Source organism: Saimiri boliviensis, chromosome 2 (assembly GCF_048565385.1).
Source record: "Saimiri boliviensis isolate mSaiBol1 chromosome 2, mSaiBol1.pri, whole genome shotgun sequence".
Lineage (NCBI taxonomy): Eukaryota > Metazoa > Chordata > Mammalia > Primates > Cebidae > Saimiri > Saimiri boliviensis.
This window is the reverse complement of record NC_133450.1, coordinates 158,618,111-158,636,516: the sequence shown is the minus strand read 5'-3', so window position 1 is coordinate 158,636,516 and position 18,406 is coordinate 158,618,111. Positions and strand designations below refer to the sequence as shown.

The window sequence follows — 18,406 nt, the reverse complement described above, 5'->3', positions numbered from 1 at the left end:
TGATCTTCGACCTCTGATATCCTTTCTTCTGCTTGGTCAATTCGGCTGTTGAAGCTTGTGCATGCTTCACGAAGTTCTCGTGTTGCGTTTTTCAGCTCCATCAATTCACTTATACTCCTCTCTATGCTGTCCATTCTCGTCAGCAGTTCGTCCAATCTTTTTTCAAGGTTCCTATTTTCTTTGCGATGGGTTAGAACATGTTCTTTTAGCTCATTGTAGTTTCTTACTACCCACCTTCTGAAGTCTGATTCTGTCATTTCATCACCCTCCTTCTCCATCCAGTCTGGTTCCCTTGCTGGTGAGGAGTTGTGATCCCTTTTAGGAGGAGAGGTGTTCTGGTTTCGGGAGTTTTCATCCTTTTTGCGCTGGTTTCTTCCCATTTTTGTGGGTTTATCCACCTGTTGTCTGTCTCTGTCCCAGGGAGTTGGAGCTTTATGAGTTTCCATTGCACTACTGCCTTTTTTGATTTTTCTTTCAGGTCGGACCCGCCCAGCTAGCAGCAGGCCTAGCCTCTGCCTGCCGGCAGGGGCTTTGCTGTGCTGCTGTGGGCTCCGCCCAGCTGCCCTGAGCTCTTCCCTGTAGTCCTTTTTATATGGGCGTAGTTAGAACTGTCTGGGCAATGGTGGCCCCGCCTCTGTTATGGTGGACTCTCTCTGTTGTGGCAGGTTGTCTCGGCAACGGCGGGTTGCCTCGGCAACGGCAGCCTGCCTCCGTAGTGGTGGAGAGTCTCAGTAATGGCGGAAGCCCCTCCCCCACGGAGCCGGACCGTCCCCGTTCAGCTGTGCTTGGTTTGAAGGGCTCAACCCAGAGGGTTTTCAATTACTGTTTTTGTTTTCGTTGTTGTTGGGGGTGGAGGGGTGGGACCAACCGAGCCTGATCACCTGGCTCCCTGACTCAGAGTCTTTTCTTTTAAGTTGAAGACCCCGCGTTCTGGTCGCTTGTTGAAAAGGCGCTGGGATCTCCCGTGCTGCGACTCACGAAGTCGGCTCGAACTGTGGCGCCGGCTCCTGGCGGATTTTTTGCCTAGGAATCTCCTGGCCTGACTCGCTATTTCAGATGAATGGGCTATTCTGCCGTCTCAGGGCTCTGCTCGCCAGCTAAGAGGGCTCCCGGACCATTGGCTTTTGTACGGAGAACCGCAGCAACAGGGAGTGGTCACAGCAGCTGCGCGTGCGGAATCAGCCCCGCGGGGGCCAAAACAGCCGCACCGGCTGGGATTGCGACGCTGGCGACCCCTCTGCCTGGGTATCTCCTGGTCTGTGGGCAATAAGAGTTCGTCTGGAAATGCGGCATCCACTCACCCTCTGCACTTTCACTGGGAGCTAAAGTCCTGAGCTGTTCTTAGGCGGCCATCTTCCCAGCATTCTCCTCAGGCTCACTATTTCTAAATATATTTTGAACTCAAGAAGTTTAAAAAGTTGTATTTTATATCTAATTTTTATAGCCATGTCGCGCACTTTTAAGCAAGATAAACTTTTGTATGTTAATGGATAACAAGTGGATTTTGAATTTTTAAGATGAAAAGTGCATTGTTATTTTAAAGTTCTATGTATACACTTATTTATTTATTGTATACACTTTTAGGAGACAAAATATTGCATGTTTTTTTTTACCAAAACTTTTCAGGAGGTGAAATGCTGTTTGTTTTTTTTTGTTTGTTTGTTTTTTAAACTTTTAGGTTTAGGGGTATATGTGCAGGTTTGTTATATAGGTGAACTCGTGTCATGGGAGTTTGTTGTACAGATTGTCATTCAGGTATTAAGTCTAGTATCTAATAGTTATTTTTTCTGATAGTCTTTCTTCTCCCACCCTCCACCCTCGGGTAGGCCCCAGTGTGTATTGCTCCTTTCTGTGTGTCCATGAATTCTCATCATTTAACTCCTACTTATAAGTGAGAATATGCTGTATTTGGTTTTCTGTTTCTGCATTAGTTTGATGGCCTCCAGATCCTTCAAAAGACATGATCTTGTTCTTTTTTATGGCTTGTAAACTGTTATTATTATTATTTTTTTGAGATGAAGTCTCACTCTGTTGCCCAAGTTGAAGTTCAGTAGCTGTGATCTTGGCTCACTGCAACCTCTACCTTCCAGGTTCAAGTGATTCTTCTGCTTCAGCCCCCCAAGTAGCTGGGACTACAGGCACGTGCCACCATGCCCGGCTAATTTTTTGTATTGTTAGTAGAGATGGGGTTTCACCATGTAAGCCAGGATGGTCTTGATCTCCTGACCTAGTGATCCACCCGCTTTGGCCTCCCAAAGTGCTGGGATACAGGCATGAGCCACCGCACCTGGCCCGAAATGCTATTTTTATAACTGTTACTCTCATTCCATTCTCCTGATCTTGATTGATTAAATCTAGAAATACCTGATTTGATGTTGATATGGCAGTTATTTTCAATTACTGTTTTATTATTGTTACTATTAAATGGATTTTATGACAGTTTAAAACTTAATAATTATTGAAAAACGCGGCAATTTTTGGAAGTATTAACATCTCGTTTTTTCCTTTTTAGGCTTCCTAACCAGGTTTGAATTAATACAGCTAGTTCCTCCAGGTAATGTGCCAATAAATACATTTCTAAATTAGCTTAATTTTAAAATAAACTTGGCCTGACAAAATGGGGACTGTACTTACGAGCTGTTTTAAAATAACATATAACTTCAATACCTGTAAGTCTATATAACACATGCCTTTTTTTTCAGTTCTGGCTTAGCTGATTTCAAGTTTTGGCCTTTGGCTGTGTTCTAATTTGCAGAGAGAGAGAGGGAGTGTGTGTGTGTGTGTGTGTGTGTGTGTGTGTGTGTGTGTGTGTGTGTAAAACCGAAAAGTATTTTCCTTGTTAGATGCTAGAACAGGGTGGGTAAACTATAGTCCCCAGCTAAATCCAGCTTGTAGTTCATAGCTGTATGGCCTGCAAACTAGGAATGGTTTCCACATTTTTTATTGTTATCGAAATTATATATCATACAATTCCCCATTTTCAAATGTACACTTCATTGGTTTTAGTATGTTCATAAGATTGGGCAGCCATCACCACTAATTCCAGAACATTTTCTTTACTCCAAAAAGAATTTTTATATTTATTAGCAATCATTTCCCGTTCCTTCCTCCTCCAGGCCCTGACCACCAGTAATTCTATTGATTTTGTTATTCTAGACATTTCATATGAATAGAAGTCTACAATATGTGGCTTTTTATGTCTGGTTTCTTTTACTTAGCATAATGTTTTCAGGGTTCAGCCATATTATAGCATGTATCAGATCTGAATTCCTTTTTGTACCTGAATAATATTCTTTCATATGGATTGGGTAATGAGAGCTCTACCATTATGAATGGGTTGATCTATTCATGGATTAAAGGATTAATGGGTTATCATGGGGGTGAGACTGGTGGTTTTATAAGAGGAGGAAGAGAGACCTGAGCTAGCATGCTTAGCACCCTCACTATGTGATGCCCTGTGTCACCTGGATACTCAGCTGAGTCCTTACCAGCAAGAAGGCTCTCACCACACACAGCCCCTCAAACCTGGGACTTCTCAGCCTCCATAACAGTAAGAAATAGTGTTTTAAAAACAAATTACCCAGTTTCAGGTATTCTGTTATAAGCAACAGAAAATGGACTACCACATTTCTACTTTTTGGATGTTATAAATAATGCTGTTATGAATGTTTATATACAAATTGTTATATATTTGCTTTCAGTTCTCCTGTGTTTATGTCTAGCAATGGGGTATATGATAACTGTTTAACTTTGTGTATATGATAACTGTTTAATTTTGTGAGTATATGATAACTGTTCAACTTTTAAAAAAATTTTTGGTTTTTACATTTTTAAATGATTGGAAAGAATTTTTGAAATGAATATTTAGTGATGTGAAAATTATGTGAAATTCTAATTTCATTTTTTATAAATAAAGGTCTTTTTGGAACATAGCCATACTCATTTGTTTAAGTAGTATTTATAGCTACTTTGGTAGAGGAATGACAGAGGTGAGTAGTTCTGAACAGATGGCCTACAAAGCCTAAAACTTTTAGCTGTCTGACCCTTTACAGAAAAAGTCTGTGACCCCTGTGCTAGAATGATGAGATTCTAGGAGGAAACCGTTCTGTGGTACTTTTGCTTTGCGGTGTGTCTTAAGTGACATAAGACTTGAGCTGGTGAGAGAGGTTAGGACCTGCTACCCAGTAGCACCAATTCTCACAAATAGTCTTTCACTCTAGCTATCTAGTGATGTTAGGGTTGTCAGCGTAAGAGAGTGCGTGTGTGTGTAAGAGAGAGAGAGAACACTGAAAACTCAGAAAATTCTCTTCTAATTTTTGCTATTACACATTTCTGCTTTTTTGCTTTCTCAAAATGAAAATAGCTTCATAATTTTTACTTGTAAAAAGCATCCCCAATTAATGTAATCCTGAGATAACCTTTATTTATATTTTGGTGAACATATTTCTTGATATTTCTCTGTAGATAGAAGAATAGATATGGAATTTTTACATAGCATCACATACTTTTTTTTCTGTTATTAACTTTCCACATTTTGTTAATATTTCCACATATTGTTTAATTTTTTTTTTTTTTTTTTTGAGACGAAGTCTCACTCTGTTGCCCAGGCTGGAGTGCAATGGCACAATCTTGGCTCACTGTAACCTCCGCCTCCCAGGTTCAGGCAATTCTCCTCCCTTAGCCTCCTGAATAGAGGGATTACAGGCATGTGCCACCATGCCCAGATAATTTTTGTATTTTTAGTAGAGACGGGGTTTCACCATGTTGGTCAGGCTCGTCTCGATCTCCTGATCTCGTGATCCACTCGCCTCGGCCTCCCAGAGTGCTGGGATTACAGGTGTGAGCCACTGCACCTAGCCAAATTTTTTAAATTAAATTTTACTTTTTATATATATTTTTTGAGACAAGATCTGACTCTGTCACTCCTACTGAGTGCAGTGATGTGATCTTGGCTCTGTGCAACCTTGACCTCCTGGGTTCAAGCAGTTCTCCTGCCTAAGTTTCACAGTAGCTGGAACTACAGGCATGCACCATGCCCAGCTGATTTTTTTTTTTTTTTTTTTTTTTTTTTTACATAGCATCACATACTTTTTTTTTGAGATGGAATTTTACTATGTTGCCTAGGCTGGTGTCTAACTCCTGGATACAAGTGATCCTCCCACCTTGGCTTCCCAAAGTGCTGGGATTATAGGCATGAGCCAGCATGCCTTGCCTATGTTGTCATTTCTAAAAGCATAAATCTACATCATTTTTATTTTTTTTGAGACGGAGTCTAGCTCTGTTACCCAGGCTGGAGTGTAGTGATGCAGCGTCGGCTCACTGCAACCTCTGCCTCCCAGGATCAAGCGATTCTCCTGCCTCAGCCTCCTGAGCAGATGGAATTACAGGTGCCTGCCAACACACCCAGCTAATTTTTATGTATTTTTAGTAGAGATGGGATTTTACCATATTGGCAGGCTGGAGTTGAACTCCTGATCTCAGGTGATCTGTCCGCCTTGGCCTCCCAAAGTGCTGGGATTACAGACGTGAGCCACTGCACCTGGTCTACGTCATTATTTTTGATAACTATAAAGAATTTCATTAATTTATATATGTGTTTTTATAGATCTATAAATGGTATTTACATAGTATTATGAGTTTTACTTTTCTTACTTACATTGTTACCTGTAGTTTACTTGTCATTTTCAATAGCTATGTATTTTTCCATAGTGGTGGTGTTATCCATAAATTAATATTGTTGAGCATTTAGGTTTTCTTTGTCTTTCACATTTTTATAAAAATAATATTTCTCTCTTGGTTTATTTACAAGTAATAGAATTACTAGATTGAGCCATGCCTTCTAAACTGGGGTAGACGAATCCCCAATAAGTTTCCAATACTTGTACTGCATCCAGGAGTGCATAGTGTGCCCATTCCCCATATCCTAGTTAATGCTGGATACTGTCATTTGGACTTGTTGTGTTTGCAAGGTATGTCATGGCTCACACCTGTAATAACAGCACTGTCGGAGGCTGAGGTGGACAGATCACCAGGTCAGGAGTTTGAGACCAGCCTGGCCAACATAGTGAAACCCCGTTTCTACTAAAAACACAAAAATTAGCTGGGTGTGGTGGCGGCCACCTGTAATCCCAGCTACTTGGGAGTCTTAGGCAGGACAACTGCTTGAACCTGGGAGGCGGAGGTTGCAGTAAGAGGAGATCATGGCACTGTAGTCCAGCCTGGGTGACAGAGCAAGACTCTCTCAAAATAAATAAATAAATAAATAAAAATTAAATAAATTTTATCTTATTTTATGATCTGTCTCCTTTTCAGATATGACCTGTGACAACCCTATATTTAAAACTTCTTAAAAATTTCCATTTTACCATATTATGATGCATTTTATTTCCTTCTGTATAGTGACTGTCACTGTCTTTTGATTACTTATGGAGTGATGTCTGGACATAAATGTTGTATTTTGGTATAAATTCTTATTTTTAACAAAGTTTTAAATCAGTTATGCTTAAAACAGTTATATTTTCCCTGTTGTGTTGCATTATTTTGATGTTTTATGGTGTGTGCTTTTCTTTTTCTTAAGAGAACATGGCAGAAGGAAGATGAGACTAGCACATGCCTGAGCTAAAGCAGAGGGGACTGAGGACGCTTTTATAGGGATCATAGTCCTGCCTGTTGTGAATATCATTGGAGCAGGTCAAGGGCTCGAGTGAAGTGCAGTGAACCCAGGAGTCTGTAGTTCTTTCTCCTGCTACTTGGTTCTTTGGCAAAGGCTGCCTCTGGAGACAGATAAGAACTCCACTCTGTGAATTTAAGAATAAGTGTTTATGGAGATGTCATTACCTTTGTAGGTAGATGCAAATGAGCAGGTGCCTTCTGCCTACTTTTTAGAAATTCTCATGGAATGTTTTTCAGCCTAAAACTGACAGGCTGAAATCAGGACATTGAGTTTTTTTCCATACGTTTTTTATTCTTATTTGACCCAATTTTATGTTCAAACATATATCACTGCTGACAAATTATATTTTAGTATGCTAATAAAGTAGAAGCATCCCCACCTTGGTCTTATTTAATTTCACATGGATTTTTAAAAAGTTATCCAATACCTAAGTAATCTCACTATAAAAAATTTAACTAATGTGAAAGTATATATAATAAAATGTCAAAAGCACATTCAACAATCCCTGACCATTAACAATCTGATGTGGGCTAGTAATCCCAGCACTTTGAGAGGTAAAGGTGGGTGGACTGCTTGAGTGCAGGAGTTCAGGTACAGCCTGGGAAACATGGTGAAACCTCATCTCTAATGAAAGTACAAAAATTAGCTGGGTGTACTGGTGCATGCCTGTAGTCCCAGCTGCTTGAGAGGCTAGGGAGGAGGATCACTTGAGCCAAGGAGGTTGAGGCTGCAGTGAGCTGTGATCTTGCCACTGCACTCCAACTTGGGCGACCAAGTGAGACCCTGTCTCAACAAAACAATTTGATGTGAATCTTTTTAGACATTCTAAAACACGTTTAGTATTTTCAGCCAACCCTAAAATACATAGACATACACATGCATATTCTCCATATATGGTTAGATCTTCTGATAGTCAAGATCCACAGCCATGAATTCAGCTAACCATGAATCAAAAATGTAGTTAGACCTGTGATGGTTGTGTCTGTACTGAACATGTACAGACTTTTTCTTGTCATTAGTCCCTCAATCATACAGCATAACAACTGTTATATAATATTTACATTATATTAGGTATTATAAGTAATCTAGAGATGATTTGGCACATACAGGAGGATGTGCGTAGGTTGTATGCAAATACTACACCATTTAATTTTATTTATTTATATTTATTTATTTATTTGAGACAGAGTTCTGCTCTGTTGCCCAGGCTGGAGTGCATTGGCACTCACTGCAACCTCTACCTTCAATCTTGGCTCACTGCAACCTTTGCCTCCTGGGTTCAAGCAATTCTCCTGCCTCAGCCTCCTGAATAGCTGGAACTACAGGCATGCACCACCACACCCAGCTAATTTTCATATTTTTAGTAGAGATGGAGTTTCACCATGTTGGCCAGGCTGGTTTCAAACTCCTGACCTCAGATGATCCTCCTGCCTTGGCCTCCCAAAGTGCTGGGATTACAGGCATAAGCCACTGTGCCCAGCCTATTTTTTATTATTATGCCCTTTTTACCTTCAATCAAGTTACCCCAACTACACCAGTTTATATCAGGGACTTGAGCATTCATGGATACTTTAGTATCTGCAGGGGCTCCTGAAACCAACCCCTGTGGATACTTAGGGATGACTGTATATTAAATATGGTATATATAAACATGAATATTTTTAGCATTTAGTATATGTAGTTGTGTGTGTATATATTTTATGGTTGGTTGAATATACTAAATGTTGGTTTTCTGGTCTCTTGAAAAACATATGACAGTCCAAGATATATTACATTTTAAAAAAGCCAGTTGCAGAATATGTATTTTCAACACACACACACACACACACACACACACACACACGTTGACTATATATATTCTACAATTTGCTTATTAAAACTTACTATGCCTTGGACTGCTATATGTTTTTCATGTGACCAGAAGCCTGTCTGTGAGAAGATTATAAGAATAGTTGTTTGAAAAGAATGATTGCAGAATATTCTAGTTGAGGGCATAAATACCGGTTATAACTAAGAAGTTAATCAGATACAAAATGGAAGCTGTCCTGTATTTGTTTTCTTTTCATCTCCTATCAATTTCAGATTGTAATTTTAGTGGAATTGCTCAAAATAACAATTCAATTGTTTTACTTAGCTTTGGATATAATACAGAGTGATCCATTAATTTGTTTAACATATGTTACTGCAGGCATACTTTGCACATGATCTACACTGTGCCAATCTTCGTAGTGTGATGTTGGTAGCACTGGGCATGTAGCCGTGGCAGTGAGCCCTCATGATCTGCTGGTCCTTGATACTAACTAAAAAAATTTTTTTTTTTCCTTAAAGTCTCTGGACTGTACTGTGGGGTCACATGGGCCACATTTAGGTTCCCAGGGACTAATTTCTTTATTGGCTGAATTGTTACCTTTTCATTTTGCTGGATTTATTGCTTGATTTTTTTTCTCATTGCTTTCAAACACACTTATAGTCAAAAGACATGTTACAATCATTAATAGTGCAAGTAAATTAATAATACAAGTAATAATATCCAGATGTGCATATGGCTTTACTGCCAAAGAATAAAGAAGTCCAGTGATTTTTGCAGCTGAGTAGTAAAGACCCCTCCTGTTCTTCAGTTTACAAAGGTGGGAAAAAGGGAATGGACACAGAGGGGCAGCGTGATCCTATTTGACAGTCAGCTTGGCGCTTTCCTTTTATTAACCTCTAAATTAAATACCTTCACTTTGGGTAAGTCATGTATATTCAGTCCAACTGTAAAAGCCTATTCTACTGGGCACCCATTCATTTAATCGGAGCTTAATTTTATACTTTTATAGCAATGCTTTTTTTTTTTTTTTTTTGAGACGGAGTTTCGCTCTTGTTACCCAGGCTGGAGTGCAATGGCGCGATCTCGGCTCACCGCAACCTCTGCCTCCCGGGCTCAGGCAATTCTCCTGCCTCAGCCTCCTAAGTAGCTGGGATTACAGGCACGCGCCACCACGCCCAGCTAGTTTTTTGTATTTTTTTAGTAGAGACGGGGTTTCGCCATGTTGACCAGGATGGTCTCGATCTCTCGACCTCGTGATCCACCCGCCTCGGCCTCCCAAAGTGCTGGGATTACAGGCTTGAGCCACCGCGCCCGGCTATAGCAATGCTTTTATAGCAATATTTTATACTTTTATGGCATGCTTTTATACTTTTATAGGCACTAGCAAGGAAAAAACTTTTGCCTCAGATGATTTGGTTTTGAATTCCTACTTTGCCATGTGGTATCTGTCACTAGCCATGTGGCATCATGACAGGTCAAACTCTCCAGCCTCAGTTTCCTTATCTGTAAAGAGGGAATCAAATGTGATCCTGTATCTGGAAGCACGGTGTCAATTCCGATATGCACTAAAAATGTTAGATATGCCTCCAGCCAATGTTGTTATTAAAATTGTTATTTCTCTTAAAGTCTCATTTGTTTCCTTTTTGGGGGAGAAGTTCATTTATGCCATTGATGATGTCACTGTCTGTGTAATTAGCTCTTTTTTTTTTTTCCTCTTCCTAAAGCTTTGAGCAAAATGTAATTAGTTCTTTAAGGAGAGCACTGAGTTCTTTCAGATACTTCCTTTGACCTATAAGACTCATTCAGCCTGTAAATATGTTTATTATTTATAACCTAGTCTCTTGCTGTAACATCCTTTGAGTGTGCTGACATTTTCACACTGGGTAGCAATTTGGATTTCTAGAAAATGACTATGCCAGAGAGACTGTCTTGAGAAGCTTCATAGCCTTCTATTTATTTGTCTAACCCTGTTTCAGTCTATTTTTATTACTGTGATTCTAAAAATAGAGTATGAGCTCGCTTTCAATTTTCCCAGCCTCTTAATTTTATCTAAATTCTTGCTAAACACAGGCATAATATTTTAGCAGTTATTTAGGTGCAGTGACAAGAACTAGCCAAAAACATAGGAAAGGAAAGAGGGAAAAGGAAAGGCATCCTGTGTAGAGCATCATATCATGCATCTAGGTGTTTGTTCCTGATAGGAACATAGAGATATTTACAGAGACCAGAGCAGTTCTGGGGCCACTGCTGGGCTGGTGTCAGGGAGCAGTTGTGGTAATGGTAGGTAATACCAGGTGCTGTGCTCTGCACTCTATATACCTTTGTCATTCATCCTCACAGTAGTCCTAAAGGGCAGGTATGATGACAGTTTTTACATTTTCTTGAAGAGGAGACTGAAGTTAGTTTACATGATTTGCCCAAGATCACATAGTAAGTGGTAGAGCAGGGGTTTGAAACCAGCCCTGCCTGACCCTAGAACTTGAGTTCTTAACTGTATACTATAGGCTTCAGGAGAAAGTTGTATTTTGTTGCTAGTGATAGCTGGGGAAATTGGTATATCACTTTCCATTTGCAGGTTGTACTTCAGAGTGTCTGGATGGAGGCAGAGTCTGGTTTTGGCCAGCAAAGGCGGGAGGATTATGTCCATCACAGGGAGCATTGTAAAAAGAGCACTGATGAAGAAAATGCCAGGATGAGACTAGTAAATGAAGCAAAGAATTGATGTTAGAATTACACCCACTGGCTGGGTGTGGTGGCTCATGCCTGTAATCCCAGCACTTTGGGAGACTGAGGCAGGTGGATCACCTGAGGTTAGGAGTTTGAGACCAGCCTGGCCAACATGGTGAAACTCCATCTCTACTAAAAATACAAAAATTAGCCAGGCATGGTGGTGGGTGCCTGTAATCTCAGCTACTTGGGAGGCTGAGGCAAGAGAATCACTTGGACCTGGGAGGTGGAGGTTGCAGTGAGCCAAGATTGTGCCATTGCACTCCAGCCTGGGCAACAAGAGCAAGATTCTGTCTCAAAAAAATAAAAATAAAAATAAAAATAAAACCCATCTTCCCTCCTGTCTCTCTACCGTCTCTATATCTTTATTCCTAGTAATTTACTCTTATAGAAGCTACTTCTTATCACTTGTGGCACTTATACTTTTTAATTACACATTTATTTGTATAATAGTTTAATACTCACATACTGTAAGCTCCAGGAGGGCATTGATTATATTTATATTGTTCACTAGTATAAATTCGGTGTCTATAAGTCTTGCTACATAGGAAGTTCTCAATGAATGAAGTATTTTTTGAATGTATGAATGAAAACAGATTTATAGATTTATTTTTTTGGGAGTGCAAAAAAATAAGAGACTGGAGTGCAATGGTGCCATCTTGGCTCACAGCAACCTCTGCCTCCCATGTTCAAGTGATCCTCCTGCTTCAGCCTCCCAAGTAGTTGGGATTACAGGCGCCCACCACCACGCCCAGCTAATTTTTGTATATTTAGTAGAGATGGGGTTTGCCATGTTGAACTCTTGACCTCAGGTGATCTGCCCACCTTGGCCTCCCAAAGTGCTGGGATTACAGGCATGAGCCACCACGCCTGCCCTGAAAATAAATTATTGAAAAATGAATGAAGGGTAAGAGTTAGAAAAGCTTTTAGAGAATACTTAGTCTCTTCTTTACCCCTCTCTCCTTTTTTAATAGTGTGGAAAGTGAGTCTCAAAGAGGGTAACTAATGCTTATTGAGTGCTAACATAAGCTGGCACTTCAGCAAGTTATCTTAATTTAGTCCTCAAGTTCATTCATTTAAGAAGCATTTATCAGGTACCCATTATGTCCCAAGCAGTGTTCCACAGGTTTAGGGGCAACATCCAGGATACTGCACTTCACTCCTCGTCTCTGAACATCATTGAAGTTCAATTTGAAAATGTCTATCTTTAGTGATATTTCAAGTGGCTTGTTGAAGATGCTGACAGTGAGGAGCCTTTTCAGGTGTGATTGTCTTGGCTAGGCCCTGTACTGATTGAACTGCTCTGAGTTCACACCTTTCTAGGGACAGCCCTGCCAGAAGTAGAATAATGTACAGAAAAGACAAATTCACTGCTTTCATGGAGCATTGGTCGAAGCAGATCATGAATAAATACATGGACAAAAATATCAGTTAGTGGTAAATATTATGTTGAAAGTAAAATAGCATGATATGATAGGGAGCATCTGGGAAGGAGTGCTCTTTTGGGTTGGGTTGCCACCTTCTGATAAGATGACATTTAAACCAAGCCTGTTATTCAGTAAGAAGGAGCCAGCCATGCAAAGACCTGGGAAGGGAACCTTACAAGGAGGAGAACGAAAAGGCAAAAGCCTTACAGAGAGATGAGCTTGGTGTGTTTGAAGGACAGCAGGAAGAATAAAGGATGATAGGGAACAGTGATCAAGGAAGAGTGGCAATAAATGAATTAGGAGAGGTTATTAGAAGCCTGATTATATAGAATCTTGAAGTCTAGGGTAAGGTGCTTAGATTTTGTTCTAATATGATGGGAAGCCATTGGAACGTTTTAAGCAGGAGAAAGGCATAGTCTGATGTATTTAAAACATTGTAGTGTGTGAACAGTGGATTTGAGTGCAGGAGAATAGAGGCAGGGACATCAACTAAGGCCATCACAGTAGTGCAGTTGAGAGGTAGGTGGTGGGGGCTTGGACCTGATTGCAGCTGTAAAGATGGAGAGAAGGGGACAGAGTTTAGATTTATTTTGGAAAGAGTCAACAGGACTTGATGATGGATTGATGTAAGGTGTGAGAGAAAGAGCAGAATCAAGGATGAATCCTAAACTTTTAGCTTGAGCAACTAGTGCACATTCCTCTAGGGAGAACTGATGTTTAGGAAACAATCAAGAGTTCCACTTTGGACCTGTAAGGGGAAGATACTATAATACATTTACAGTGAAACTTTAAAGATGAATAGGGTCCCAGCAGGATGAGAGGAAGGAATAGCATGCATGGTGGAAGTACATTGCTGAGGAGGGAATATCAATCAATTGTGGCTGGAGCATGGCTGGGAACACAGAGGGGAAAGAAATGCTGTTTATGATGAAAAATGTAAAATAATTTCTTTTTGCACTTTGATTCTTGCCTCAGTAGAACCCAAACATTCATATTAAACGGAGTTAGTAGGAGGAAGAATTTAATGCATCATATTATTTGATGTAAGGTCAATTATGTTCTACAGTTGATGTACCAAAAACAAAACCACCCTCTTCAGAATTCTTCTCAAAGTAAAAATTCTTTGCAGTAACTAAATAGCAAAACTGACTCATTGGCTACAGTTGCTTTTTTGATGGTCCTCTGTGCAGGGACCACTCTCAGTCCTCATCTCTTGCATGGTACCTGCTGTACGGTCGAGGATGATTCAGATGGTAGCTTTCTGTCCTTCAACTCAGTAAATGTCCATCCCATTAGACCCAAGATCTTTTGGTAATGAGTATTTTGTAGTATCCCTTTTGCAATATTGAAAATAATATTTGTAGTTAATATAATCAACTTTACAAATAAGTTGATTATATTGATGTAATATTCTGACTAAGATAAAAGAGAAATAAAAGGAGAGTGGTTTATCATAAAATGTGTATGTTAATATGTAAGTGTCAAGCATAATGAAGCATTTAGATGGGAGGTGGTTTTCAAAATGTCAAACAGGTCTGGTTAAAGATTCAAACAAAACAAAGTACAACTGTTCCTTGATTTACATGATACTTGGAAAAATTCAGTGTATTTCTAAATCTTGTAAAAAATGCTTTGTGTTTACATGTAACATAGAGTTAGTTAAGTTCTAGGCTTAGACAATTAAATAGTTTTTAGCCTGCAAGAATGTCTGTAGGATATTAGAAAATCATTAGGGATGGGGAAATTGCATGATATGCATGAGTGTCTTGAGCACTGCAGGACTCCCTCACACCTCTGATTCCTGCCCTTGAAATATTTCCACAAATGTCCAAAATGTCCCTGGGGTTGGTGCCCCTCCTGAGAACCCCAGTTGTAGCTGTCGTCTGGGTCCTTGGCATCCATGTATCACAGAACACATTGAACCCCAGTGTAAATTGTAAACTTTGTGTGAACAATGCTGTGTTCACCTTGTTCCTCTTCTATCCCCAGTGCCTGGCTTAAGGTTATTAGTAAATATTTGTTGCAGGAAAAATTGGATGAATAGATGGAAAGATAGATTTTGCTGTTTGTTCTGTTTTGTGGAACAACTCTTTAGTCTTTTTTTTTTTTTTTCTCTGTTATGACTTGGGAAGGCTTTAAAAAGTTGTCCACAAGATAAAAAGTAGTAGAAATTAGTCTCCTCTTGAATAACAGGTGCTAGGATCAATATGTCTATTTTTACCTGAGTGCTATCTCTGCTGTCATCTGCCTAAACTTTTTGTTAAGCTTGGAGGTGTAAATATAGACATTTATGTTTTTTTTTCCTTTCTTTCTAGTGTGGGATGAGTTGGCCTGCTATGAAGAAAACACACGGGATTTTCTTTTCCCTGAGCCCAAGCTGACACCTTCGTATCCTAAGAGGTATAGGGAGGTGCTCATGAAGACGGCTGTAGGTTTTCCGGTAAGTGATTCGCCCATCGGCTTCTGTTAGGAGAAAAATTCTTGGGACCTGAACATTTTATTCCTGACAGGGTTTGATATTTATCTTGGTTAGTACCTCTGCTGTTCTGTTTAGTAGCTGTGTTTAGATGCCCAAATCAAGGCACCAAATTATACTGATTTCCAGTATTGATTTGAGAGATGGAAGTTTTATCTAATCAGGCTAAAATCATTGCCGTATTTACATTGTCACATAGTTATAAAAGCCTCCTTTTGTTGCAGATTAGCAGAAAGATTTGTTTGTTTAGTCATAGCTATTATGACTAAATAGAGTAGCAATAGTAGTTGTGTTACGTCTCATTTATTTTGCGCTTTCAATTTTTTACATAAGATATTTTCCTCCCAACAATTCTCAAGTTAGCCAAGGCAGATGTGGTCTCCATTTAACAGAGAGGAAATTGACAGAGGCCCACACATTTATATTTCTGACGGGATCTTAAAGGATACAGCAGATATTCTGTTGGTAATTTAACTCTTAGGGGGACATTATCTGAGCCCAAATTCAAGATATTCATTTTGATGTTGTCTTTGACAATTTCTATCCTGACAGCAACCCTGACGATTTTCTTGACTTTTACATCACTTGAATGATCTCCATTTAAAGGGCCACATCTTTGAGAATTAAAAAAATTTTGATATTCATCTTTTCTCTTATTATCGCACGAACTGCAATCATTATAATGTGATGAAGTGTTATTGTTTCCACTTTGTTGAGAGTACTGTGTAGAATATATTTAATGTAACAATCAGGACCTCTGTTTCTCTGAAGCTTAACATGACAGAGCTTCTAATACTTCTAATAGCAAACGTGCATCGGAGGTTGTCCTAGTCAGAATTCCTAATAACTATAACCCCAAGCCCTTCATTGTCTTTGAAAGTTTAATGAATCTCACTGAAACTATCTTTGTTTCTCCAATATCTTCGTGTATCATTTAAACCCATGGTACATGTGAGAAGCTTGCCATTAATTATTTTATTTCAAGTTATTGGGATATTGTTCTTTAGAAGCTGAAAGGGAATAAAAACTGATTAGAATCAGGTAGAGGATACTTTGTTGTAGTAACTTTGGTTTGCCTAGTGCTCTGTTAAATAAAAGGCATCTACAAACACTGAGCTGACATGTAGCTAAGTATCAAGATAAGAAGAAACAAACTTTCTTATTTTTTTTTGAGTGTTAACTGTTTAACTTTATGGTCATAAATAAGAAAAATAACCTGTAGGAGGTTGTATTTATAGTTATTTATAAATGCAGTTAGTCATTAGAGAAAGGGGTTTTTAAATGTGTGGAAATACCTGCATGCATTAGAGGTATTCTTACAATTAAGTTTATCAAACTGTATTTTAAACAATTTGTGAAAAGATAGAGGGACTCAATTTCTCTCAACCATTCTATAAAGCAAAATAAAATAAATTACCATTGCAATGGTTTTTGGAGGGTAGGATCTGATCTTATTTGTTACTCAAAAAATTTTATTTTTGACTGGACTCAGAAGTAAAAGCTCGCAGAGAGGGCAGCCTGCATCTGTTGGCAATCTATTCCTGGCATTTTTCTTTGGTCTCTTTCATTCTCTTGGCCAAAAGTTTAGCGTATTCTGCAGCCTTTTTCTTATTTCCCTTAGTAGTCTGTTTCTTCAGAGCAATATGCCAGAGTTTGTGTTACAGGACATGTGGAGTAACAAGACACTGAAACTTGTGTGCTTTGGTTCTAGATTTCTTACCTTCTTTGCTTAAGGCCTTTATTACAATATATTGGCAGCTATCATCTTTTTTAGAATGATTGAAAAGTGCAGCCTTTTCTGCTAGGTCTTTTGGGCTCCAGGTGACAAGGCACCATAGAGTCAGTCAGTCCAAGAATATCCTTCTCTCCTTTTCTGATGATAACCAAGTTGAGAATGATCAGACTAGTGACCACATTGTGACCCTGAACATATTTGTGCTTTCTTTTTCTAATTCTCTTTCATTTATAATGGAATACCCCTTACACAGTAGCAGGTGGACATGGCCATGGGTCAAGATACCCTGCTTTACAGAGAAAACATGTTTGTCATTCCCACCACTGATTTGGATCACATAACCCTCCCATTCTTCACCTAGAGCATCTCAGTAGTAACTTCTGTGGCCATATGCTTTTCATAAAAAGTATGAAGTTTGCTTTCATCATCCCCTTCAGTGAGTTTCTTGCAGCCAGTGGCTGGAAAGGAAATATTCAGCTTCAACTTCTTTTGTTTTTTTTTTTTTTTTTTTTTTTTTTTTTTGAGATAGAGTCTTGCTCTGTCGTCCAGGCTGGAGTGCAATGGAGCCATCTCGGCTCACTGTAACCTCCACCTCCAGGATTCATGCGATTCTCCTGCCTCAGCTTCCTCTGTAGCTAGGATCACAGGTACCCACCACCATGCCTGGCTAATTTTTGTATTTTTAGTAGAGACAAAGTTTTACTATGCTGGCCAGGCTAGTCTCAAACGCCTGACCTCAGGTGATCCCCCTGCTTTGGCCTCCCAAAGTGCTGGGATTACAAGCATGAACTACTGTGCCCGGCCTTCAGCTTCAACCATTAGCTGATTACCTCCGAGATACCACAAAAAAGAGCCATCATTTTCAGAATAGCTGATGTTCCAGCCTGACCAATATGGTGAAACCTCATCTCTACTAAAAATACAAAAACTAGTTGAGTGTAGTGCCGGATGCCTGTAATCCCAGTTACTCAGATGCTGAGGCAGGAGAGTAGCTTGAACCCAGGAGGCAGAGGTTGCAATGAGCCGAGATTGTGCCACTGCCCTCCAGCTGGGTGACAGAGTGAGACTCTGTCTCAAAAAAGAAAAAAAAAAAGCTGATGTTCACTGTGTGCTACCTGTATACCAGGCACTGTGTTGAGCTCATTGCATGGATTATCCTATTCAGTTCTCCTCCACCTTGTGAGGTGGCAGCTATTCTTTTCCCACTTTAATGGAGAAGAAAGCTGGTGTAAAGAGTTTCAGAAATGTATTCAGGGTCACAGAACGGGTTAGAGATGGAGCAGGGATTTTCATGCTGGCCTGTGTGGCTTCAGAGCCTGCCCTCTTCCTCACTGAATGATGCTCGTTTTTTTTTCTTTTTTTCTTCGCATATCCTTGAATTAGATGCTCATTTTCTTTTATTTATTTCAGCCCACTGTCTGATTTCATTAGTATTGTAAGAAATAAGAATGAATTACATGTACATGAGACAAATCATTCACTTTATTTTCTCCTAATTTATCAATTCATTAATTAGATTTATTTCCTCCACTAGAATGTGGCTTTTTCTTTGTATTTC

The 18,406-nt window shown here is 39.5% G+C and overlaps 1 protein-coding gene across 17 annotated transcripts in view; it reads left to right on the top strand.

Annotated features, from left to right (window-relative positions):
- The window catches only part of SPATA6L (spermatogenesis associated 6 like), a 288,921-nt gene that overhangs the window by 33,868 nt on the left and 236,647 nt on the right, over positions 1–18,406 (top strand). For all 17 annotated transcript variants that reach the window (XM_074394761.1, XM_074394762.1, XM_010346170.3 and 14 more), the window contains 2 exons: positions 2,513–2,554; positions 14,953–15,077. In XM_074394761.1, coding sequence (XP_074250862.1) covers positions 2,513–2,554; positions 14,953–15,077 — 167 coding nt within the window. The remainder of the gene's footprint in view (positions 1–2,512; positions 2,555–14,952; positions 15,078–18,406) is intronic.